Below are 26,661 nucleotides of genomic sequence, written 5' to 3' on the forward strand. Positions count from 1 at the left end.
TTTTTGAATGACTACCTAATCTCTGTACCCCACCCATACAATTATCTTTAAGGTCCCTCAGTTGAGCAGTGAATTTCAAAGAAAGATTCAATCAAAGACCAGAGATGTTTTCCAATGCCTCGCAAAGGGCCCCTATTGATAGATGGGTAAAACAAAAGCAGACACTGAATATCCCTTTGAGCCTGGTGAAGTTATTAGCTACACTTTGGGTGGTGTATGTATCAATACACTCCTTCCTATTACAGTTGCCGGAGAGGAAGGAAACCGCCCTGGGATTTCACCATGAGGCCAACGGTGATTTTAAAACAGTTATAGAGTTTAATAGCTGTGAAGAGAGAAAACGGAAGATGGATCAACAACATTGTAGTTACTCCACAATGCTAACCTAAATGACAGGAGGGAACAGAAGGCTGTACAGAATACAACATGCATCCTGTTCGCAGTAAGGCATGGTGTTGGCTGCATCATATTATGGGTATGCTTGTCATCGACAAGGACTAGAGAGTTTAAACATAATACAAATACATGGAATAGAGCTTAGCACAGGCAAAACCTTGGAGGAAAACCTGGTTCAGTCTGCTTTCCAACAGACACTGGGAGAAAAATGTCCTTTTCAGTACAATAACCTAAAAAACAAATATACACGAGTTGCTTACCAAGATTGACATGGAATGTTCCTGAGTGGCCTAGTTACAGTTACAGACGTAAAATTGTCTTGAAAATCTAATGGAAAGACTTGAAACTTTTGTTTATCCCATGTGTAACTCTGTTGTTTTTTGTCGCATTGCTTTGCTTTATCTTGGCCAGGTCGCAGTTGCAAATGAGAACTTGTTCTCAACTGGCCTACCTGGTTGAATAAAGATGAAATAAAAAATAAATAAAAAATACAGAAAATGTCAAGAACTTTGAACGTTTCTTCAAGTGCAGTCACAAAAACCATCAAGCGCTATGATGAAACTGGCTCTCATGAGGACCACCACTGGAAAGAAAGACCCAGAGTTATCTCTGCTGCAGAGGATAACTTCATTAGAGTTAACTGCACCACAGATTGCAGCCCAAATAAATGCTTTACAGAGTTAAAGTAACAGACACATCTCAACATCAACTGTTCAGAGGAGACTGTGTGAATCAGGCCTCCATGGTCAAATTGCTGCAAAGAAACCACTACTAAAAGAACACCAATAATAAGAAGATACTTGCTTGGGCCAAGAAACACAAGCAATGGACATTAGACTGTTGGAAATCTGTCCTTTGGTCTGATGAGTCCAAATGTTCAATTTTTGCTTCCAACCGCCGTGTCTTTGTGAGATGCAGAGTAGGTGAACGGATGATCTCCGCATGTGTGGTTCCCACCGTGAAGCATGGAGGAGGAGGTGTGATGTTGTGGGGGTGCTTTGCTGGTGACTCTGTCAGTGATTTATTTAGAATTCATGGCACAGTTAGCCAGCATGTCTACCACAGCATTCTGAAGCGATGTCATCCCCTCTGATTTGCGCTTAGTGGGACTATCATTTACTTTTCGACAGGACAATGACCCAACATACACCTCCAGGCTGTGTAAGGGCTATTTGACCAAGAAGGATAGTGATGGAATGCTGCATCAAATGATCTGGCCTCCACAATCACTCAACCTCAACCCAATTGAGATGGTTTGGGTTAATTTGGACCGCAGGGTGAATAAAAAGCAGCCAACAAGTGCTCAGCATATGTGGGAACTCCTTCAAGACTGTTGGAAAAGCATTCCAGGTGACTTCCTCATGAACCTGGCTGAGAGAATGCCAAGAGTGTGCAAAGCTGTCATCAAGGCAAAGGGTGACTACTTTGACTAATCTAAAATATAAATATTTTTGATTTGTTTAACACTTTTTTGGTTATTACATGATTCCATATATGTGTTAGTTAATCGTTTGGATGTCTTCACTATTATTCTACAACGGAGTAAAAAATAAAGTAAAAAATCTTTTGACTGGTCCTGTAAAATTAAAATTAACCCAAACCATCTCAATTGGGTTGAATGATTGTGGAGGCCAGATCATTTGATGCAGCATTCCATCACTATCCTTCTTGGTCAAATAGCAATCCTGGAGGTTTGACTGGTCCTAGTCCCACTCTGTCAAATTACATAATTGTGGTAGACATGTATTTCATTTTCAAATAAATCACTGTATTTCATTTTCAATACATTTGCTAAAATAAAAAAATAAAAACATGTATTCACTTTTTCATTATGGGGTAGTGTGTGTAGATGGATGAGGGAAAAAATATATTTCAACCATTTTGAATTCAGGCTGTAACAACAAAATGTGCAATAAGTCAAAGGGTATGAATCATTTGTGAAGGCACTGCAGTATAAAACATGTGTGAAGTTTGGTTCCAACTTCTTACTAAAGGTGATAGGCTTAAGAGTTAGGACATTACAGAAATGTTCTGTTATTGGATGAATCTTCTCTCTTGCATTTTCCTTTTGATTTGACGTGACGAACAAATGCTACAGCAGGGTAGCCTAGTGGTGTTGGACTAGTAACCGGAAGGTTGCAAGTTCAAATCCCCGAGTTGACAAGGTACAAATCTGTCGTTCTGCCCCTGAACAGGCAGTTAACCCACTGTTCCTTGAAAATAAGAAGTTGTTCTTAACTGACTTGCCTAGTTAAATAAAGGTAAAATAAAAATAAATACTAGTGCAATAGAGGGAGGAGAAAGTCTGTTACCTAACTAGGTGGAAGAAGAGCCGTTCCAGAGTGTTGAGGTGAGTTCTACTGAGCTGGTCGATAATAGAGTAGACCCCTCGAATCACCTCCTTCTTGTCCTGCAGGCCTGTAAACATATTCACCACCAAACATATTGATGACATTTTTCATGGGGTTTTGAATCAGTTTTGATATATTCATCTGAAATAAAATATCCTGTTGTAGGTCAGTGAGAGAAGTTATTTTCAATGTCCAACAATGATGTTGAACTACATACATAAATAAAATAAGTAAGGAGTACACATTTATCAGAAATTAAAATGACAGGAAGGTCGGAGTATTTACACATGGCGCGGAGGAACTCCTCGTATAGTTCAAAGGTCATAAGCGGATTGGGTAAGTCCCGGAGCCACTGCTTGAAGACACTAGCGATAACATGGATGTTGTAGTCATCCAGGTTCATGCTGTTCACGTCTGTGTGGACAAACAGCCAAAATGTCAGAATGAAACAAGCATCCCGGGTGGAAGTTATCTTTAGCCATAGCGTTGACATTTTCATTTGCAAATAGCCATTAGCGTAACTAGGTGCCTCACCCTGGTCTTTGTTAGCATGTATACAGTACCTGTGTCCAGTCCCTGCTTGAGCTCTTTGATCTTATTGGTGGAGCCGGACTTCCTGTAGATGCCCTCGGTGTAGAGGCCGTGCATCTCAATGTAGTTGATGAGCTTCTCCACCACCAGGGGCACTGTCCTCTCCTCGTTGGTCAGACGGGACACCTCCACCCCAAACTGCCTGGACGACAGCTCTGGGTCGTACTGCGCACACACACAGACACAAAAAGAGATGTAGGAGCGCATGTGGACACACACACACACACACACACACACACACACACACACACTCTACCGAATAAATATCAATGTACGTTGATCTAGTCCTGGTAGCCTTACCTTTTTGCTGCATTTGGTGGTCAACTTCAGGCAGCACTTTCTGTGGCAGGCGTAGCGACACACTGGATAAACACAGCCAGAGAAATGCAAGTCAGCGCCATTTTCCACGGAAAGACAGTGCCTCCGCATTGTTAACATGGGAGGAAAAACAAAAGGTTATGGCCGCGAACTAACTGACTACAGGGCTAAGAGACAGATGCAACATTGACCAGGGAGGAGAAAACATCCTTTCTGACTGCTGCTTGAGAAAACTGTGGAGGAGAAGGAGCTGCAGACCACATGAGTCCAGTTGAACACAATCTGATTAGTAGGAGGGGTTAGGAGAGGCCTCAGCTCAAGGCTTGGCCAAAGGGCCGCTGAGGACGTGCACAGTAATAACGTGTGTGTGTGTGCTTGCGTGCCTGTATTGTGTGTGTGTGTGTGTATGCACGAGTACTCACATTTGCAGACGCAGGCCCTGTCCATCATCCAGATGAGAGACGAGCAGTACTCGCAGTAGGTGGGGATACTGTACTGGGTGGCCTTGAAGATGTGGCCATTGTGTTCCTCCACCTGTAGGGGGCAGCAGAGAGCAGGTGAGAAAAGAGCCAAGGAGAGTTAATGTTGACATGAATGCTTTCTATTGTCTCTGACTCTCCTGTGTATTCTAGTTACGAGCCCATTTCCTTTTTTCTCTAAAGGACCGATAGAAGCATTGCTGGCAGGCGGTTAATATGTTTTAAATGGAGACAAGCAGCAACGCAGATGTTGCATAGTAGTGCAATGCAAGACGATGCACTCACAGAATATCAGAGTATCACAGAGCATCTGCGCATGTCCACATGTCCACGCATGTCCAACAAAACAGCGGAGAACTTTCGCCTCGTGCTTCAATGCTTTTAGTTGTTGCGGAAATTGCCCCGATATTTCTGTTTACCATTTTTTAAATTTAATCGTAAAAAAAACAGATTTTTTTTAACCCTTTTTCTCCCAAATTTCGTGGTATCCAATTGGTAGTTGCAGTCTTGTCTCATCGCTGCAACTCCCGTACGGACTCGGGAGAGGCGAAGGTCGAGAGCCGTGCGTCCTCAAACACAACCCAACCAAGCCACACTGCTTCTTGACACAATGTCCACAATGCCCACCGCACCAATGTGTCGGAGGAAACACCTGACCGTGTCAGCGTGCACTGCGCCCAGCCCGCCATAGGAGACGCTAGTGCGCGATGGGACAAGGACATCCCTGCCGGCCAAACCCTTCCCTAACCCGGACGATGCTGGGCTAATTGTGCGCCACCCCATGGGTCTCCCGGTCGCGGCCTGGCTGAGACAGAGCCTGGACTCGATCCCAGAATCTCTAGTGGCACAGCTAGCACTGTGATGCAGTGCCTTAGACCACTGCGCCATTCGGGAGGCCCCCACTGACTATACCTTTAAGATCAGTCTGGCTTAAGTCTCATACTAAAACGGTTGACTACTAGTTTAAAAAAACATTAAGAGCAGGCACTCACAATATCGGCATCCTTTTTCCTCCTCTTCTTTCGCTCGGTTTTGGGGACCTGCTGGGTAAGACAACCAAATATAACAGAGCTCTAAAAACAACAACAAATACTGTAATACCCTGGTAGCTTACCAATTACTAAGATCGTAAAGACCACAATGCTCTTTTCCAGTGGACACTCTCTTTTAGAGGGGCTTAGTATAGTAGCCAAGGGCTTCATGTGACCTGTAGTGTTTGAATTAGCCACCTGGGTGTTGGAAGTGGTTAGCACCAGTAGTTAACCAGGCCACTGTAGCAATGCTGTACCTGACCACACACACACACACACACACACACAGCTGCTAGCCCACCTAAACCACGGCTTCAGCTACCAACATTACTGCTAACCCACTTAAACCACGCCTTCATCTACCAGCATTACTGCTAGCCCACCTAAACCACGCCTTCATCTACCAGCATTACTGCTAGCCCACCTAAACCACGCCTTCATCTACCAGCATTACTGCTAGCCCACCTAAACCACGCCTTCATCTACCAACATCACTGCTAGCCCACCTAAACCACGCCTTCATCTACCAGCATTACTGCTAGCCCACCTAAACCACGGCTTCATCTACCAACATCACTGCTAGCCCACCTAAACCACGCCTTCATCTACCAACATTACTGCTAACCCACCTAAACCACGGCTTCATCTTCCAATATAACTGCCAGCCCACCTAAACCATGGTTTTAGCTCAGACTGCATACAGTACACAGTGTGATGCTTAGCTAAATAGTCAATGGCTGCAATAACAATCAATTGCACCAGACAGAAGGTCAGTAAATGGTGCCCATGGGCTTGTACATCTCATCCAGAAAGATCATGTTGACCCAGACCTGCTAGTCCCTCTGCTCCAGGCCTTCAGGATCTGCTCGAACAGGGCGTATAGGTCCATAACGGATACTCTTCATCTCCATCAGAACATTACATGCTATGCCCACTGCCATGTAAACCATTAAGGACACTACTCAAGTAACTACCATTTAAATACATCATTAAGGACACTACTAAAGTAGTTACCATGTAACTACTGCCATGTAAATACATAGGCATTAAGGACACTACTGTAAAGTAGTTACCATGTAAATACATAGGCATTAAGGACACACTGTAAACCATGTAACTACTGCCATTTAAATATCATAGGCATTAAGGACACTGCTGTAAAGTAGTTACCCACCTAAAATACATAGGCATTAAGGACACTACATCTACCAACACATCACTGCTGTAACTACTGCCATTTAAATACATAGGCATTAAGGACACTACTGTAAAGTAGTTACCATGGTGCCATTTAAATACATAGGCATTAAGGCCAGACTGCATAGGCATTAAGGACACTACTGTAAAGTAGTTACCATGTAAATACATAGGCATTAAGGACACTACTGTAAAGTAGTTACCATGTAACTACTGCCATTTAAATACATAGGCATTAAGGACACTACTGTAAAGTAGTTACCATGTAAATACATAGGCATTAAGGACACTACTGTAAAGTAGTTACCATGTAACTACTGCCATTTAAATACATAGGCATTAAGGACACTACTGTGGTTACCATGTAAATACATAGGCATTAAGACACTGGTGCTGTCCATGGGCTACTGTAAAGTAGTTACCATGTAAATACATAGGCATTAAGAACTCTGTATCCAGAAAGATCTAAATACATAGGCATTAGGTGTTGACCCAGACCATTAAGGACACTACTGTAAAGTAGTTACCATGTAACTACTGCCATTTAAATACATAGGCATTAAGGACCTACTGTAAAGTAGTTACCATGTAACTACTGCCATTTAAATACATAGGCATTAAGGACACTACTGTAAAGTAGTTACCATGTCTCTGCTCTACTGCCATTTAAATACATAGGCATTAAGGACACTACTGTAAAGTAGTTACCATGTAACACTGGGCATAGGCATTAAGGACACTACTGTAAAGTAGTTACCATGTAAATACATAGGCATTAAGGACACTACAAAGTATCCATCTAGGCATTAAGACACTACAAAGTAGTTACCATGTAAATACATAGGCATTAAGGACACATAAAGTAGTTACCATGTAACTACTGCCATGTAAATACATAGGCATTAAGGACACTACTGTAAAGTAGTTACCATGTAGATACATAGGCATTAAGGACACTACTGTAAAGTAGTTACCATGTAACTACTGCCATTTAGGCATTAAGGAAATACATAGGCATTAAGGACATTAAGGACACTACTAAAGTAGTTACCATGTAAATACATAGGCATTAAGGACACTATGTAAAGTAGTTACCATGTAACTACTGCCATTTAAATACATAGGCATTAAGGACACTACTGTAAAGTAGTTACCATGTAAATACATAGGCATTAAGGACACTACTGTAAAGTAGTTACCATGTAACTACTGCCATTTAAATACATAGGCATTAAGGACACTACTGTAAAGTAGTTACCATGTAACTACTGCCATTTAAATACATAGGCATTAAGGACACTACTGTAAAGTAGTTACCATGTAACTACTGCCATGTAAATACATAGGCATTAAGGACACTACTGTAAAGTAGTTACCATGTAAATACATAGGCATTAAGGACACTACTGTAAAGTAGTTACCATGTAACTACTAGCCATGTAAATACAACGGTTTTAGGGAGCCTGGGATTCAGGGTTGTTGCACTACTGTACTAACCGCTAGAGCAGTAGAGTAGGAGTTGAAGATATTGAGGCGGAACTCCTTCAAGGCCTTTTTAAACACCACGTCCACCATTGTGTCTTTCTTACCGCCGTCCTCAGCCACCAGGTCACTGATCTAAAGGAAACAAAAACAACTGCTTGATAAAAAAGGGTTCTCTCGGGCTTCAGTACATGAGCATTATAAAACCACATCAGTCTGGACACTGGACAACCTCCACACCGATATTCAGAAGCATCATTGTTCAAAGCTCAACATTCAAAGAGAGGATTTATATTGGTAACCAACCTGAAAGCTCTACCTTCCTCGTGCTGTTGTAATAACACTCTTTCTTCATCTGCATATATCTATATATATAGATATATAGATATATATATATATATATCTATATATATATATATATATATCTATATATATCTATATATATCTATATATATCTATATATCTATATATCTGTGTGTGTGTGTGTGTGTGTGTGTGTGTGTGTGTGTGTGTGTGTGTGTGTGTGTGTGTATGTGTGTGTATGTGTGTGTGTGTGTGTGTATGTTCGAGTGTGTGCTTTGTGTCCATGTGTGAGAGTCTGCATATGCAGTGGTGGAAAAAGTACCCAATTGTCATACTTGAGTAAAAGTAAAGATACCTTAATAGAAAGTTACTCAAGTAAAAGTGAAAGTCACCCAGTAAAATACTACTTGAGTAAAAGTCGAAAAGTATTCGGTTGAAAATATACTTATGTATCAAAAGTAAAAGAAAAATAATAAATTATTTAAAATGTCTTATATTAAGCAAAGCAGACGGCACGGTTTTCTTGTTTAAAAAAAGGAAGGATAACTGGGGCACGCCAACACTCCAACATCATTTATATAAGATGCATGTGTGTTTAGTGAGTCTGCCAGATCAGAGGCCACAGGGATGAACACGTGTTTTCTTGATAAATCCGTGAATTGGACCATTTTCCTGTCCTGCTAAGCACTCAAAATGTGACGGGTACTTTTGGGTGTCAGGTAAAATGTAGGGAGTAAAAATGTATTCAGGAATGTAATGAAGTAAAAGTAGTCAAAACTATAAATAGCAAGTACCCTAAAAACCTACTTATGTAGTACATTAAAGTATTTTTACACAAGTACTTTTCACCACAATGCATATGCCTGCATATTTCTGTGTGTGTATGGGTGGGTGTGTCTGTGGGTGGGTGCGTGTTTGTGGTTGGGTGCGTGTGTGTGTGGGTGCGTGCGTGCGTGTTTGGGTGGGTGGGTGGGTGTGTGCGTGCGTGGCTGGACGGGTGATTGTGTTGGTGAGTGTGTGTGTGTGTGTGTGTGTGTGTGTCTGTGGGTGCGTGTGTGTGTGTGTGAGAGAGTGTACCTTCTTCATGAGGAAGTCGTTCATGCTCCTGTAGTCGTTGGTGCAGGTGAGGATCTGCAGTGCATCGTTCCCCCACTGGGCAGGCTCTAGGGCAACACTGCTAATCTTGACGCTACGCCGCCTCTTCACTTTTGGCGAGGGCTCCTTGTTCTCCTTGAACTCCTTGGCCCCCCGCTCCAGGGTCAGGTCTGGACTACGAGGCGGTGACATGTAATCCTGTCCTGCTGGGAGGGAGGGAGGGAGGGAGGGATGGAGAGACAGAGTAGCAGCATAGTAAGTCTAACGCCTTTCGTTCAAGTCTTCTAGACTCCCTTATTAAGTTTGGTAGTGATCTTCACTGTGTCTTCTTCTGACAGTTAAACCTGCTGAACCCCACATGACCTTTAACCCTTACCCACCTTCTCCTAGCAGTGGCCCCGTGTCTCCGTCATCTGCATCCATGGAGTCACCTCCACAGAACAGCTTCTCTCTGGACGACTTCTTCTCACCCTGCTTCGTCTTGCCCCAGAAACGCATCTTACCACGAACCCTGGTGGGAGGAGAGAAATCACAGATTCATTAACCCTAACCTGAACTCTGGTGGGGGGAAAGACAGATAACAGATTCATTAACCCTAACCTGAACCCTGGTGGGGGAAAGACAGATAACAGATTCATTAACCCTAACCTGAACCCTGGTGGGGGGAGAGACAGATAACAGATTCATTAACCCTAACCCTGGTGGTAGGAGAGACAGATCACAGCTTCATTAGCCTAACCCTGATGATAGGAGACCGATCACAGCTTCATTAACCCTAACCTGAACCCTGGTGGTAGGAGAGACTGATCACAGCTTCATTAACCCTAACCCTGGTGGTAGGAGAGACAGATCACAGCTTCATTAACCCTAACCCTGGTGGTAGGAGAGACAGATCACAGCTTCATTAACCCTAACCTGAACCCTGGTGGTAGGAGAGACAGATCACAGCTTCATTAACCCTAACCTGAACCCTGGTGGTAGGAGAGACAGATCACAGCTTCATTAACCCTAACCCTGGTGGTAGGAGAGACAGATTACAGCTTCATTAACCCTAACCCTGGTGGTAGGAGAGACAGATCACAGCTTCATTAACCCTAACCTGAACCAAAACAGCTACAGCACATGGCTTGAAATCACAGCTTGACAAAGTTAGTGATCCAACCTTCATAATCCTCCAAAAGCAAACCCATGTCCACCATTTCTATTGAGTATTGACTACTTTAGATTATTATTGAGGAATCTAACCAAGAAATCAAGTGAGGCTATCAAGCCCCTCTACCTCATATGCATTGCTATCTACACTGAGTGTACAAAACATTAAGGAACACCTGCTCTTTCAATGAGACTGACTAGGTGAATCCAAGTGAAAGCTATGATCCCTTCTTGATGTCATGTGTTTAATCCACTTCAATCAGTGTAGATGAAGGGGAGGAGACAGGTTAAAGGATTTTTAAGCCTTGAGATAATTTAGACATTAATTGTGTATGTGTGCCATTTAGAGGGTGAATGGGCAAGACAAAAGATTTAAGTGCCTTTGAACAGGGTATGGTAGTAGGTGCCAGGGTGGTCAGTTTGAGTGTGTCAAGAAATGCAATGCTGCTGGGTTTTTCACGCTCAACAGTTTCCCACGTGTAGCAAGAATGGTCCACCACCCAAAGGACATCCAGCCAACTTGACACAACTGTGGGAAACATTGGAGTCAACATGGGCCAGCATCCCTGTGGTATGCTTTCAACACCATGCCCTGACGAATTGAGGCTGTTCTGAGGGCAAAAAGGGAGGGATGCAACTCAACATTAGGAAGATGTTCGTAATGTTTTGTACACTCAGTGGATACTGTATTAAAATGACTACAATGGACACCACGATAGGAACAAACCTTCCATCTGACTGGGCGTTCTTGCGTATCGTGTCAACTTTGGCCAGATCTCCAGATGACATGGCCTTATGTATCTTCTTCTGTTCCTCAGAGCTGGTGGAAGGCTGAAACACCAATGAATGACACAATGTCAATGACATCATACATAAATAGATATGACAGTTAAGAGACTTTTCAATATCTACAGTACTAACTGAAGTCGTGTTACTCTACATCTACGTTTTCCTATCTCACAGGAGACAGGAGGATTTCCCCCCACGCCAGTAGATGGCAGTACAACAATGGATTCCTTGACAAAATGTAGCACTTCCACTAGCCTGAGTTGTCAATTTCAAAGTCTAACATTATTCAATACTGTCTATAGCTCAGTTTTTCACTAGCATACCTGACTAGCAGTATAGCTAACATGGATAGCCAGATAGCACAATAAAGACAGTTTATTTTTACCTTTATTTAACTAGGCAAGTCAGTTAAGAACAAATACTTATTTTATTTATGTTACGCTGAAGTAAAGAGGTCAGGAATGTGTGTTAATTAATCATCAGGGAGGAAGGTCAAGGTTGAGCGATGACCTGCAACCCAGGATCCCAGGGTTCGGTCAGAGAGCAGGGCTACTGGTGAGAAGAGAAAGCTAACAGCCTAACAAGCTAAAGTAACACATGCCATTGCTGATTATGCTGACAGAGAGGAAAAAGGAGAAGGAGAGTATCACTTCTGGGCTGTGAAGAAGTGAGGAGACAGGCTAAGTTAGGCTAGAACCTTGATCGGGTTTTAAAGAGAAGAGTGTGTTAGGATCGTTGAAACAGTTTATGCTCGGAGGAAAAGGAAAAATCTAGTTAAAGCGTAGGTTGTTTTAGTTGAGTTGCTTGGTAGCGCAGGTCTACCCAGCCAGTGCTGAAGAGGGTTAACAGCAGGGAAAAAAAGATGGCCGTCCCAATGTGAACTTCTATTAGTTGAATTGGGGTGTAGGCCGAGGTTTAGGTATGGGTCTGTTTTCTTTACCATCTCTGAGTCACTGAAACACTCAAAGGAATCCTGTTTAGGGATGGTTGGGGAGTAGGGGGGAGGGGAGGAGAGGGGGGGCTTTCCGTCGTACTCGTCCTCCTCCGACTCGCCCCCCAGCGAGGAGGTCGGCGTGCGGGTCAGAAAGTCAGAGCGTGTCCGAGCCATGCGGGCTCTCTTTCTGTGGCCCGCCCTGCTGACCTGGTTGACCAAAAACCATATAACAACAGTTGAAACACACTCACAAACAGGCCAATGAACGCTGCTTTCCTCTTTAGGACCTGTGGATACGAGACAGGGTCTTGGGATGCCCCGATGTTTCCCTTTTCAATCTCTGCAACTTTCTCTCTGTGTCGCCATCTTTTTATTCCGTCGGTCTCTCGCTCTCTAAGATGTCTTTTTTAAATGAACCTTTATTTAACTTGGAAAGTCAGTTAAGAAAACATTCTTATTTTACAATGATGGCCAACCCCGACCAAACCCTCCCCTAACCTGGACGACGCTGCTCCAAATGTAAACACATGCAAACCCTTAGAACATATACAGAAATACACACACAATATTTATTTATCAGTCTGATTATTTGATATGGACATGCAAATACACACAAACATTATGACAAATGCTACCGGTTCTGCCATTCACTCACCTCCTGTGTTTTCAGTCCTATGGTGGGCTTGGTGCTTGAGGAGGGGCCCTCTTTTGGGACTGCTACAGGCTTCTCTTGATTGACAGGCTTCTCCTTGTCAAACCTAAAACAATAGAGTCATTGAGTCAGGGAATGAAGAGGGGGTTAAAGCTGCAATATGTAGCTTTTAGAGCGACCTGACCAACTTCACATAGATATGTGAATTATAGATCTGTCATTCTCATTGAAAGCAAGTCTAAGAAGTGGTAGATCTGTTCTATGGGCACTATTTCTATGCTTTTGTTTAGCATCTTTTACTTTTGGTTTTGTATACCAGTTTCAAACAGTTGAAAATACAATGTTTTTGGTTATGGAAAATATATTTCACAGTGGTTTAGATGATACAATGATTCTCTACAATCAGAGTTATTGTTGTCATAAACTGAAATTAGGTGAACTATTCTGCATATTGTACCTTTAAGTTTCTGTGAAATAGTAAATCATTATTCCAAACCAATTAATTCTCAAGCAACACCTACTTTTCTGATGTTTGTTTTTTACATACCTCCTTTATGTGAACTATGCATCTATTAGGGCTCTTGGTTTCATTTCAGAGGTTAAGAATGATGTATGACATACGTTTTTAGGAATAATCTCCCATGTGTATTAATGTCTAGTTGGGTAGTTATGGTACTTACAGTACATGATAACTCCATGTCTAGTTGGCTGGTAAAGGTACCTACAGTACATGATAACTCCATGTGTAGTTGGCTGGTAAAGGTACCTACAGTACATGATAACTCCATGTGTAGTTGGCTGGTAAAGGTACCTACAGTACATGATAACTCCATGTCTAGTTGGCTGGTAAAGGTACCTACAGTACATGATAACTCCATGTGTAGTTGGCTGGTAATGGTACCTACGGTACATGATAACTCCATGTGTAGTTCCTACGGTACATGATAACTCCATGTGTAGTTGGCTGGTAATGGTACCTACGGTACATGATAACTCCATGTGTAGTTGGCTGGTAAAGGTACCTACAGTACATGATAACTCCATGTCTAGTTGGCTGGTAAAGGTACCTACAGTACATGATAACTCCATGTGTAGTTGGCTGGTAAAGGTACCTACAGTACATGATAACTCCATGTGTAGTTGGCTGGTAAAGGTACCTACAGTACATGATAACTCCATGTGTTTGTTAACTGGAGTACCATGTCTAGTTGGCTGGTAATGGTACCTACGGTACATGATAACTCCAAGTCTAGTTGGCTGGTAATGGTACCTACAGTACATGATAACTCCATGTGTAGTTGGCTGGTAATGGTACCTACGGTACATGATAACTCCAAGTCTAGTTGGCTGGTAATGGTACCTACAGTACATGATAACTCCATTTGTAGTTGACTGGTAAAGGTACCTACAGTACATGATAACTCCATGTCTAGTTGGCTGGTAAAGGTACCTACAGTACATGATAACTCCATGTCTAGTTGGCTGGTAAAGGTACCTACAGTACATGATAACTCCATGTGTAGTTGGCTGGTAAAGGTACCTACAGTACATGATAACTCCTTGTCTAGTTGGCTGGTAAAGGTACCTACAGTACATGATAACTCCATGTGTAGTTGGCTGGTAAAGGTACCTACAGTACATGATAACTCCATGTCTAGTTGGCTGGTAAAGGTACCTACAGTACATGATAACTCCATGTCTAGTTGGCTGGTAAAGGTACCTACAGTACATGATAACTCCATGTGTAGTTGGCTGGTAAAGGTACCTACAGTACATGATAACTCCATAGCTGGATTCAATACTCACTTAGAGAACGCCACTCTGTCTTTGGGCGCAAAGAAGATGTTTTCCGACATGTCAGTCATGCTGATGCTGGTGCCCTGATGAGCTGGGGCCTTCTTGGGAACCCTCCCTCTGGCTCCTCCTCCCCCGCCCTCTCTGGACTCCAGGGTCAAATTTGGCGCCCAGCCATCCGCAATGGGTCTCCCATCCCTGGTCTTTGTTCTGGGGGCTGAGGGAGGTGGAGGAAGCCGGGCCTGGTTGGGCTGGGCCTTGCTGGGCTGGGCCTTGTTGGGCTCAGGATGGGGAATGGGGACACTCTGGGTGTCCATCGGCCCAGGAGGAGAGAGGTATGCGTGGGCAGCGGACACAGACTGGGTCCTGGAGGGTGGAGCCAGAGCCGGGGCTCTCTCGATGAGAAGGGAGCTGGGTCTAAGGGGCCTGGTAGCTGCGGTTGCACTCCTGTCTTGGGGGGGCCCTCCCTGCCGGCTCTGCTGGATCCTGACCAGGGCCTCACCCCTCTGCTTCTCCAACAGTTCCCTCTCGTGCTGGGCGAAGTGGTGCCGCTGTCTCTCCAGAACCTCCTTCTGCTTCCGGATCTGGTCCATCATCTCCCGCTCGTTCTGCTGCTGTAGGTGCCGCTGCCTCTCCTCCTTTTCCTCGTTCAGTCGTTCCAGCTTCTCCAGGACCAACTGGTTGGCAGCCGGGACAGGGGTGGGGCCAGAGATGGGAATGACTGGGGCGGGATCTAGTGGTGGAACGGGTGCAGGGACTGGTAGCTGTGGCGATGAAGGGGATTCGCCGGTTTGTGCCGACCCGTCACGAACCTCTACAGGGGGAAGACGAACAACGGCACCACTGAGCTCCTCCTGATCCAGGGGGGTTTCCTTCTGCATGCTGATGACCACAACCACAGGTTGCCGTGACAATTCCCGCCTTTGTTTGATTGACTTGAGCTGCTTGGTGACGATGGTGGTACTAGTGGTATCGGCCTCGAGGGGTCGCGAAGAGTCATCGCCAAGACGATGGGTGATGACCAAGCTGCCATCAGTTGACGGGACGTAAAAGGTAGGGAGGTAGTTCTCTATCTTGGGCGGAGGTGGAGAGGCAGCAGCCGGTTCTAGCTTGGCCTGACTCTGACTGTTTGGAGGTGAGGAGGCGTCATCGGACACAGAAGCCCTGGGAGGCTCCTTCGACACGAGGCTGACCTCCGGGGCCTGCTCCAGCTGCACTTCAGAAGAGAGGGGGGAACCAAGCTCCTCCTCATCCGCCAAAGGTGCACTCTCCCTGAGTATCTCGTCATCCATGCTGAGTAGCTCGAAGCTGCCCTTGGAGCTCTGGCTGTCGGGGGTTCCGGGTCCCTGGGGGGAGCGGCGAGGAGGGGTGGTGGTGGAGGCCAGCTCGGCCGACCAGCGCCTCTCTTCAGAGGGTGACGAGGCCCCACCACTGCCTGTGGCCCGCACCTTGAGCAGCTCCAGGCTGAACTTGGCCTGTTCCAGCTCCCTCATCCTCCGGCTCTCCCTCTTGGCCCTGGTGGTCCTCTGGCAGGGCTCGTCCAGGGTTCTGGTCCTCTCTCTCACCACCACAGCGGCTGTCGACGAAACTGGCGGTGGTTCCGACTGGGCCCTACCTGAGCTCTCTGCGGCCCTCGCCACTCCTCCCTCACTCCCTATTTCTACACCTCGTCCCTCTTTTACCCTCTCCTCCTGGCTGTTCAGTCTCTGGAGGCTCCTTTCCCGCTCCTTGTATGAGCGGTCCTCCCATGTGCTCAGGTCCAGGCCCATGATCCTCACTGGCAGATCGTCTTCTTCTGGCGAGAGGCGCGTCTGTCCATTCTGCAGCAGCTGCTGCTGTTGTTGACTCTCTCTCTCTCTCAGCCTCTGCTCTTTCTCCCTCAGTCTCTGCTCCTTCAAATGCCCGAAGCTGTCAATCAAGGAGGCATGGTTACAGCTCAACCAATCACAAGGCAACACCACACCTTCATTGAGTCTTAATTCCTTGTTCCTTGACACAAGACAGACTAGACACTTAAAAACATATCACAGTCTCTTCCTGTTGAATGTGTCAACTCAAAGTGGCAGCCTTAATGGGAGAATGTCCTCCTCTAGCTCAGCTGACTGTTGCTACTTTGTTCTGGGTGTTTATGTAACAACATTATCTGAACAGGAGACTTTTCAGCTGGCAGGCCATGAATACGAGCACGTCACCAGCTACGACTGGACGTGGAGGAGGATTGGATATAGAATTATGACCAATAAGCACAGTGAATTAACTTTGCAGCAATTTCCAATCTCATTGCAAGAATGTTTCCATCGATGAGTTTAAGTTAAGGAGGCATGGACGTTCAAATGGTCTTCTGTGGCTACACTGCCTTCATCAAATGTTCCATGGCATTTCATATTGATTTCCATAATGATTCATAAGCATCCAGAAACAGTAATGAAGCAAGCTCAGCTGCAGATAGAAATGTAATATGTAGAACAGACTATTCACTCTCATGTCATGTGGAGAACCACGTCTGCTCTAAAACTTCCTGCAACACTTCACATTAGTATACCTCTTTCTGGCCAGGTAGCCTTTGCCCACTGCCTGTAGCAGCGTCATGGTGCCACGCAGTCGCAGGTAGGCCTCTCTGGCCATGTGGCAGCGCCAGGCTGTCTGGATGGCGAGTGCCGCCCCCTCCCGTTCTCGCCGATTCAGCAACACCCTCCACTCCCTCTGCAGCAGCAGGGCCGCCTCCCGCCACAGCCCGAACCTCCAGCGCTCCTTGTACCCCCGCCAAGCTGTCTGGATGCACAAGGCTGCCCCCTCCTGGATGCTTGGGTCGCAGTCATCCTCCTGCTTGGACTGGTAGGCACGCCACCATTTCTGTGTGAGCGGAAGTATTTTTTTATTTAAACCTTTATTTAACTAGGCAAGTCAGTTAAGAACAAATTCTAATTTATAATGACGGCCTACACCGCCAAACCCAGACGAGATCAGAGCTGTGGATGTTACCACATTTATAGTATGATGGAATTTATTATGTTTATTGGATTGGAGTCCATTCCTCTGTAGCAACGTCCAATCCTGAACCCCCCCCTATGCACTTGTGGAGATCTGATTAGGTAAAAATTCCATCAAGCCAATCAGAAAGCAAGGTGGAGCTATTACCTTGTTGCTTACACCTATTCAATCCTCTCAGAGTTCCACAAGTGCATAGAGGCTAGGAGGCTGGGTGTGTTAGGGGGCTTAGCGGTATTAGGAGAGCCTGGGGGGCTAGGTGTGTTAGGGGGCTTAGCAGTATTAGGAGGGCCTGGGGGGCTAGGTGTGTTAGGGGTTAGGGGGCTTAGCAGTATTATGAGGGCCTGGGGGCTAGGAGGCTGGGTGTGTTAGGGGGCTTAGTGGTATTAGGAGAGCCTGGGGGCTAGGTGTGTTAGGGGGCTTAGCAGTATTAGGAGGGCCTGGGGGCTAGGAGGCTAGGTGTGTTAGGGGGCTTAGCAGTATTATGAGGGCCTGGGGGGCTAGGAGGCTTGGTGTGTTAGGGGGCTTAGCAGTATTAGGAGGGCCTGGGGGGCTAGGAGGCTAGGTGTGTTTAGGGGGGCTTAGCGGTATTAGGAGAGCCTGGGGGGCTGGGTGTGTTAGGGGGCTTAGCGGTATTAGGAGAGCCTGGGGGGCTGGGTGTGTTAGGGGGATTAGTAGTATTAGGAGGGCCTGGGGGCTAGGAGGCTTGGTGTGTTAGGGGGCTTAGCTGTATTAGGAGAGCCTGGGGGCTAGGAGGCTAGGTGTGTTTAGGGGGCTTAGCGGTATTAGGAGAGCCTGGGGGCTAGGTGTGTTAGGGGGCTTAGCGGTATTAGGAGAGCCTGGGGGGCTGGGTGTGTTAGGGGGATTAGTAGTATTAGGAGGGCCTGGGGGGCTAGGAGGCTTGGTGTGTTAGGGGGCTTAGCAGTATTAGGAGGGCCTGGGGGCTAGGAGGCTAGGTGTGTTTAGGGGGCTTAGCGGTATTAGGAGAGCCTGGGGGCTAGGTGTGTTAGGGGGCTTAGCAGTATTAGGAGGGCCTGGGGGCTAGGAGGCTAGGTGTGTTAGGGGGCTTAGCTGTATTAGGAGAGCCTGGGGGGCTGGGTGTGTTAGGGGGCTTAGCGGTATTAGGAGAGCCTGGGGGGCTAGGTGTGTTAGGGGGCTTAGCAGTATTAGGAGGGCCTGGGGGCTAGGAGGCTAGGTGTGTTAGGGGGCTTAGCAGTATTATGAGGGCCTGGGGGCTAGGAGGCTTGGTGTGTTAGGGGGCTTAGCAGTATTAGGAGGGCCTGGGGGCTAGGTGGCTTAGGTGTGTTTAGGGGGCTTAGCAGTATTAGGAGAGCCTGGGGGGCTGGGTGTGTTAGGGGGCTTAGCGGTATTAGGAGAGCCTGGGGGGCTGGGTGTGTTAGGGGGATTAGTAGTATTAGGAGGGCCTGGGGGGCTAGGAGGCTAGGTGTGTTAGGGGGCTTAGCAGTATTAGGAGAGCCTGGGGGGCTAGGTGTGTTAGGGGGCTTAGTGGTATTAGGAGGGCCTGGGGGCTAGGTGTGTTAGGGGGCTTAGCGGTATTAGGAGAGCCTGGGGGGCTAGGTGTGTTAGGGGGCTTAGCTGTATTAGGAGAGCCTGGGGGCTAGGTGTGTTAGGGGGCTTAGCAGTATTAGGAGGGCCTGGGGGCTAGGTGGCTAGGTGTGTTTAGGGGGCTTAGCAGTATTAGGAGAGCCTGGGGGCTGGGTGTGTTAGGGGGCTTAGCGGTATTAGGAGAGCCTGGGGGCTGGGTGTGTTAGGGGGATTAGTAGTATTAGGAGGGCCTGGGGGCTAGGAGGCTAGGTGTGTTAGGGGGCTTAGCAGTATTAGGAGAGCCTGGGGGCTAGGTGTGTTAGGGGGCTTAGCTGGTATTAGGAGAGCCTGGGGGCTAGGTGTTTTAGGGGGCTTAGCTGTATTAGGAGAGCCTGGGGGCTAGGTGTGTTAGGGGGCTTAGCAGTATTAGGAGGGCCTGGGGGCTAGGAGGCTAGGTGTGTTAGGGGGCTTAGCAGTATTATGAGGGCCTGGGGGCTAGGAGGCTCGGTGTGTTAGGGGGCTTAGCAGTATTAGGAGGGCCTGGGGGCTAGGAGGCTAGGTGTGTTAGGGGGCTTAGCAGTATTAGGAGGGCCTGGGGGCTAGGAGGCTAGGTGTGTTAGGGGGCTTAGTGGTATTAGGAGGGCCTGGGGGCTAGGAGGCTAGGTGTGTTAGGGGGCTTAGCAGTATTAGGAGGGCCTGGGGGGCTAGGAGGCTAGGTGTGTTAGGGGGCTTAGCGGTATTAGGAGAGCCTGGGGGCTAGGTGTGTTAGGGGGCTTAGCGGTATTAGGAGGGCCTGGGGGGGAGGCTAGGTGTGTTAGTGCGGTATTAGGAGAGCCTTAGGGGGGGGGCTTAGCGGTATTAGGAGAGCCTGGGGGCTAGGTGTGTTAGGGGGATTAGTAGTATTAGGAGGGCCTGGGGGCTAGGAGGCTAGGTGTGTTAGGGGGCTTAGCGGTATTAGGAGAGCCTGGGGGCTGGTTGTGTTAGGGGGCTTAGCGGTATTAGGAGAGCCTGGGGGCTAGGTGTGTTAGGGGGATTAGCAGTATTAGGGGGGCCTGGGGGCTAGAAGGCTAGGTGTGTTAGGGGGGCTTAGCGGTATTAGGAGGGCCTGGGGGCTAGGTGTGTTAGGGGGCTTAGCGGTATTAGGAGGGCCTGGGGGGCTAGGTGTGTTAGGGGGGCTTAGCGGTATTAGGAGAGCCTGGGGGGCTAGGTGTGTTAGGGGGGCTTAGCGGTATTAGGAGGGCCTGGGGGGCTAGGAGGCTAGGTGTGTTAGGGGGCTTAGCAGTATTAGGAGGGCCTGGGGGGCTAGGAGGCTAGGTGTGTTAGGGGGCTTAGCGGTATTAGGAGGGCCTGGGGGTTAGGAGGGGTTGGGATTTGGCACTACTGTATAAAATAATGTTTAGTATAGTCAGGAGAAATGTTGTCTAAACAGGACACAAAGCTATCAAACCTGGATGACTACACAAAGAGCAAAAGCAGGCTCAGCAGAGATAAAAGAAATGCATGAACTGTTTGACAGACCTTATTTTCTCCTGCTCTGGGAACATTAACTCCTCCATAAGATGCTTTATTTCCTTTTGTAAGCGGTCTCCCTCAGTCTCTGGCTATTAACACTTCTACCCATTGATTGGATTGATTTTTCTTTTCAACCAGACAAAGCCAAAACACCCGAGTCTCTTTCCAAAGGACCGATTAGGCGGTTCCAGTGTGAACAGATATAATATGAGGCCCTCTCCAAGCAGGGAAGGGAGCAGTGTTTCACAGGGAAACATTAAAGGGTTAAAGGCGGGTAGCAAGGGTAGATGCCCTGATCCACTTTGTTCATTTTGTGTTTCGTTTTGTTTCTTTTATACTGTTTTTCACATTGTATTCATTTACTGTATTCTTCACATATCTCTTTCTAATATATCTACTACTGAACATTGCATTTTGTTACACTGTTTATTCACACTGAATATCTATATACTGGATTCCTGACATAGCTCACTGTAATATATCTACTGCTGTACATATTCTTAAGTAGATATTTTAGGTGTAAATAAAGATTGCTTTTGGATAACTGATAGTGTTTACTGGCTTAGTTTGGATAACTGATAGTGTATACTGGCTTAGTTTGGATAACTGATAGTGTATACTGGATTAGTTTGGATTACTGATAGTGTATACTGGATTAGCTCTGGCATTCCGGATTTCTTCTTTCTAGTTTTTGATTATTATTATTTGTGTACTTGTTTGACAATTTTGCTGCACTGTTAGGCTCTAGTTACACAAGCATTTCGCTGCAACCGCTAAAATATCTGTCCAACTCTAGACGCGACCAATAAACATTGATTTAATTTTGATTTGATCCTGGAGTGCCATTGCAGGGTTTCATTCCAACCAGGCACCACACCTCACTCTACTAATCACCTCCCCAACTGTGCTCATTGATCAATATAAATGATTGGCTAATTCACACCAAGGTCTCAAAGATCTAAAGCAAAGCAGGCCAACTGGAAACCCTGAAGGACCGATCCTCGAGGTGTGTTAAATCCATTCCCATTCATAGCCAACTTCTCTAGTACAACAATGTCCCTGTTTATGAAAGGACTTAGTGTTTGGTTCCTGCTGGATACTGTAACGGAACTGAATCAACAATTGCATAATTACTAGGATCAAGTATCTGGCATAAGTCTTAGATTGTGATCGTGAAAGTTGAATGTCATCCAAAACAAAGTTGAGGAACGGTCAAGAGAAATAGTTTAGATAATTCACAGAATTTTCCACAAAAATAAATTGTGGGGTTTTGTAGGATTACTGAAAGAGCTCTGAATCTAAACATCCCTTCATAACACATACAAATTAAATATCTTGCTGGCCCATCACAACCGGGCTGAGCAAGATTGCACAGATGAGGACTGACACACAACATTGGGATGAGAAGCATTCCTGCCTCAGTTCAATAACATCATTTCCCACTTAAATCCATTTACTAAATACAAAATAAATATCACAAATACAAACAAAATCCTACGTATCAAGCCTGGATGTACTATAGATAATTTACACAGTTAATGTCACCAACTATGGTGCTGAGAGCCACAGAACTGGGTGTACAGACTTTCTACCAGCCCGGCGCTAACACACCTGATTCAACTAACCAAGACCCTGTTTGCATGCAACTGTAATGAAACAAAAGCCTTCATACCCCTGTAACAGGACCATTTAACTGTAATGAAACAAAAGCCTTCATACCACTGTAGCAGGACCAGGGTTGGTGCCCTGTGCCCACTCATTTCCCTGGGTGATGAGGCTATAAGAAGGAGACTGTCCCTGCCCCTGGGTGATGAGGCTATAAGAAGGAAACTGTCCCTGCCCCTGGGTGACGAGGCTATAAGAAGGAGACTGTCCCTGCCCCTGGGTGACGAGGCTATAAGAAGGAAACTGTCCCTGCCCCTGGGTGACGAGGCTATAAGAAGGAGACTGCCCCTGGGTGACGAGGCTATAAGAAGGGAACTGTCCCTGCCCCTGGGTGATGAGGCTATAAGAAGGAAACTGTCCCTGCCCCTGGGTGATGAGGCTATAAGAAGGAGACTGTCCCTGCCCCTGGGTGACGAGGCTATAAGAAGGAAACTGTCCCTGTCCCTGGGTGACGAGGCTATAAGAAGGAGACTGTCCCTGCCCCTGGGTGATGAGGCTATAAGAAGGAGACTGTCCCTGCCCCTGGGTGATGAGGCTATAAGAAGGAGACTGTCCCTGCCCCTGGGTGACGAGGCTATAAGAAGGAGACTGTCCCTGCCCCTGGGTGACGAGGCTATAAGAAGGAAACTGTCCCTGCCCCTGGGTGACGAGGCTATAAGAAGGAGACTGTCCCTGCCCCTGGGTGACGAGGCTATAAGAAGGAGACTGCCCCTGGGTGACGAGGCTATAAGGAGAATGTCCCTACCCCTGGGTGACGAGGCTATAAGAAGGAAACTGTCCCTGCCCCTGGGTGACGAGGCTATAAGAAGGAGACTGTCCCTGCCCCTGGGTGACGAGGCTATAAGAAGGAGACTGCCCCTGGGTGACGAGGCTATAAGAAGGAAACTGTCCCTGCCCCTGGGTGACGAGGCTATAAGAAGGAGACTGCCCCTGGGTGACGAGGCTATAAGAAGGAGACTGCCCCTGGGTGACGAGGCTATAAGAAGGGAACTGTCCCTGCCCCTGGGTGACGAGGCTATAAGGAGACTGTCCCTGCTCCTGGGTGACGAGGCTATAAGAAGGGAACTGTCTCTGCCCCTGGGTGACGAGGCTATAAGGAGACTGTATCTGCCCCTAGGTGATGAGGCTATAAGGAGACTGTCCCTGCTCCTGGGTGACGAGGATATAAGGAGACTGCCACTGGGTGACGAGTCTATGAGAAGGAGTCTATCCCTGCCCCTGGGTGACGAGGCTATAAGAAAGAGACTGTCCCTGCCCCTGGGTGACGAGGCTATAAGAAGGGAACTGTCCCTGCCCCTGGGTGATGAGGCTATAAGGAGACTGTCCCTGCCCCTAGGTGACGAGGCTATAAGAAGGAGACTGCCCCTGCCCCTGGGTGACAAGGCTATAAGAAGGAGACTGTCCCTGCCCCTAGGTGATGAGGCTATAAGGAGAATGTCCCTGCCCCTGGTTGATGAGGCTATATGAAGGAGACTATTCCTGCCCCTGGGTGACGAGGCTATAAGAAGGAGACTGCCCCTGGGTGACGAGGCTATAAGAAGGTGACTGTCCCTGCCCCTAGGTGATGAGGCTATAAGGAGAATGTCCCTGCCCCTGGGCGATGAGGCTATATGAAGGAGACTATCCCTACCCCTGGGTGACGAGGCTATAAGAAGGAAACTGTCCCTGCCCCTGGGTGACGAGGCTATAAGAAGGAGACTGCCCCTGGGTGACGAGGCTATAAGAAGGGAACTGTCCCTGCCCCTGGGTGACGAGGCTATAAGGAGACTGTCCCTGCTCCTGGGTGACGAGGCTATAAGAAGGGAACTGTCTCTTCCCCTGGGTGACGAGGCTATAAGGAGACTGTATCTGCCCCTAGGTGATGAGGCTATAAGGAGACTGTCCCTGCTCCTGGGTGACGAGGATATAAGGAGACTGCCACTGGGTGACGAGTCTATGAGAAGGAGTCTATCCCTGCCCCTGGGTGACGAGGCTATAAGAAAGAGACTGTCCCTGCCCCTGGGTGACGAGGCTATAAGAAGGGAACTGTCCCTGCCCTTGGGTGATGAGGCTATAAGGAGACTGTCCCTGGCACTAGGTGACGAGGCTATAAGAAGGAGACTGCCCCTGGGTGACAAGGCTATAAGAAGGAGGCTGTCCCTGCCCCTGGGTGACGAGGCTATAAGAAGGAGACATCACCCAGGGGCAGGGACAGAGGCTATAAGAAGGAGACATCACCCAGGGGCAGAGGCTATAAGAAGGAGACTGTCCCTGCTTCTGGGTGATGAGGCTATAAGAAGGAGACATCACCCAGGGGCAGGGACAGAGGCTATAAGAAGGAGACATCACCCAGGGGCAGGGACAGAGGCTATAAGAAGGAGACTGTCCCTGCTTCTGGGTGATGAGGCTATAAGAAGGAGACATCACCCAGGGGCAGGGACAGAGGCTATAAGAAGGAGACTGTCCCTGCTTCTGGGTGACGAGGCTATAAGAAGGAGACTGTCCCTGCCCCTGGGTGATGAGGTTATAAGAAGGAGTCATCACCCAGGGGCAGGGACAGAGGCTATAAGAAGGAGACTGTCCTTGCCCCTGGGTGATGAGGCTATAAGAAGGGAACGGTGGTTACCTGGATAGTTGTGGCAGCCAGTCTCATCCTGGTGAAGTGTTTCCTCTCCAGCAGGGCCCTGAAGCGGCGCTGCAGAGTGACGATACGGTTCAGGACCTCCCTGTGAAGCAACGCCTGCAGTCGCTGACGCTCCACCTCCCGCAGGAACACCTGACAGTGGACACAATGAGTGGCACATCATACACACTCTCACTGTTTACGTATGGACCGCCCCCCCCGGATGATCAAACACAGGAGCAACAAGAATGTCAGGGATGGGAGCTATGGGCTGCTAATTATAGACATCAAACCAAAGGAATAGTGCTGGACCCATCTATCAGTCTGTGTGTCTGTGTTAGAGGTACTGTCCATTCTTGGGGTATGTTCTTTATAACATCCTGTCTCCCAGAAAGACTACAGTGCTGGTAATATAATGTCACTGCTCCTTATTTTTCTGTTTCTCTATTTAACTAAGTTCAATAACCTAAAGCAGGGCCGAATCTCCACCACCCCTGTGGTGACTGAAACTGACGGTCAACTACCATTCATCAAGACAAACATGACGGACCATTTTTTCTTCTAACTATAAGGACAATGCAAGGCATGTCTGTTCTGTTGTAGTATAGTTCATTAGCCCAGCACCTGTGTTTTAAGGATGTGCATTTGGCCACAAACGTTTCTATAGATAAGGCTCGTCTAAATTTGTAAAATAAAACAGATCAGTGCCTTGTGGCAAATCCTCATATCCCCTTTGGGGTACAATATACTAGAGAAAACAAGATAATTGGATACAATTGTTGATACCTTGACTAAAAAGTCTCAATTTTATCCCTTGCTCTTGGTTTTAATCTACTATAGTGACAGGCAGCAGGGTGAATAGTACCATGGTTTTAATCTACTATAGTGACAGGCAGCTGGGTGAATAGTACCATGGTTTTAATCTACTATAGTGACAGGCAGCAGGGTGAATAGTACCATGGTTGTAATCTACTATAGTGACAGGCAGCTGGGTGATTAGTACCATGGTTTTAATCTACTATAGTGACCGACAGTAGGGTGAATAGTACCATGGTTTTAATCTACTATAGTGACAGGCAGCTGGGTGATTAGTACCATGGTTTTAATCTACTATAGTGACCGACCATGGTTTTAATCTACTATAGTGACAGGCAGTGAATAGTACCATGGTTTAAATCTACTATAGTGACAGGCAGCTGGGTGAATAGTACCATGGTTTTAATCTACTATAGTGACAGGCAGCTGGGTGAATAGTACCATGGTTTTAATCTACTATAGTGACAGGCAGCAGGGTGAATAGTACCATGGTTTTAATCTACTATAGTGACAGGCAGCAGGGTGAATAGTACCATGGTTTTAATCTACTATAGTGACAGGCAGCTGGGTGAATAGTACCATGGTTTTAATCTACTATAGTGACAGGCAGCTGGGTGAATAATCTACTATAGTGACAGGCAGCTGGGTGAATAGTACCATGGTTTTAATCTACTATAGTGACAGGCAGCTGGGTGAATAGTACCATGGTTTTAATCTACTATAGTGACAGGCAGCTGGGTGAATAGTACCATGGTTTTAATCTACTGGTTTTAATAGTGACAGGCAGCTACTATAGGACAGGCAGCTGAATAGTACCATGGTTTTAATCTACTATAGTGACAGGCAGCTTGAATAGTACCATGGTTTTAATCTACTATAGTGACAGGCAGCTGGGTGAATAGTACCATGGTTTTAATCTACTATAGTGACAGGCAGCTGGGTGAATAGTACCATGGTTTTAATCTACTA

At 46.8% G+C, this 26,661-nt stretch overlaps 1 protein-coding gene across 1 annotated transcript in view; it reads right to left on the minus strand.

Annotated features, from left to right (window-relative positions):
• The window catches only part of LOC135552611 (unconventional myosin-IXAa-like), a 186,377-nt gene that overhangs the window by 10,807 nt on the left and 148,909 nt on the right, over positions 1-26,661 (minus strand). The window contains 18 exon segments of the mRNA XM_064984329.1: positions 2,709-2,814; positions 3,033-3,161; positions 3,311-3,503; positions 3,639-3,700; positions 4,079-4,190; positions 5,128-5,206; positions 5,965-6,019; positions 6,022-6,053; positions 6,055-6,071; positions 7,852-7,980; positions 9,226-9,449; positions 9,624-9,754; positions 11,123-11,226; positions 12,125-12,325; positions 12,774-12,876; positions 14,577-16,472; positions 17,107-17,417; positions 24,880-25,029. Coding sequence (XP_064840401.1) covers positions 2,709-2,814; positions 3,033-3,161; positions 3,311-3,503; positions 3,639-3,700; positions 4,079-4,190; positions 5,128-5,206; positions 5,965-6,019; positions 6,022-6,053; positions 6,055-6,071; positions 7,852-7,980; positions 9,226-9,449; positions 9,624-9,754; positions 11,123-11,226; positions 12,125-12,325; positions 12,774-12,876; positions 14,577-16,472; positions 17,107-17,417; positions 24,880-25,029 — 4,034 coding nt within the window.

Source organism: Oncorhynchus masou, chromosome 2 (assembly GCF_036934945.1).
Source record: "Oncorhynchus masou masou isolate Uvic2021 chromosome 2, UVic_Omas_1.1, whole genome shotgun sequence".
NCBI lineage: Eukaryota > Metazoa > Chordata > Actinopteri > Salmoniformes > Salmonidae > Oncorhynchus > Oncorhynchus masou.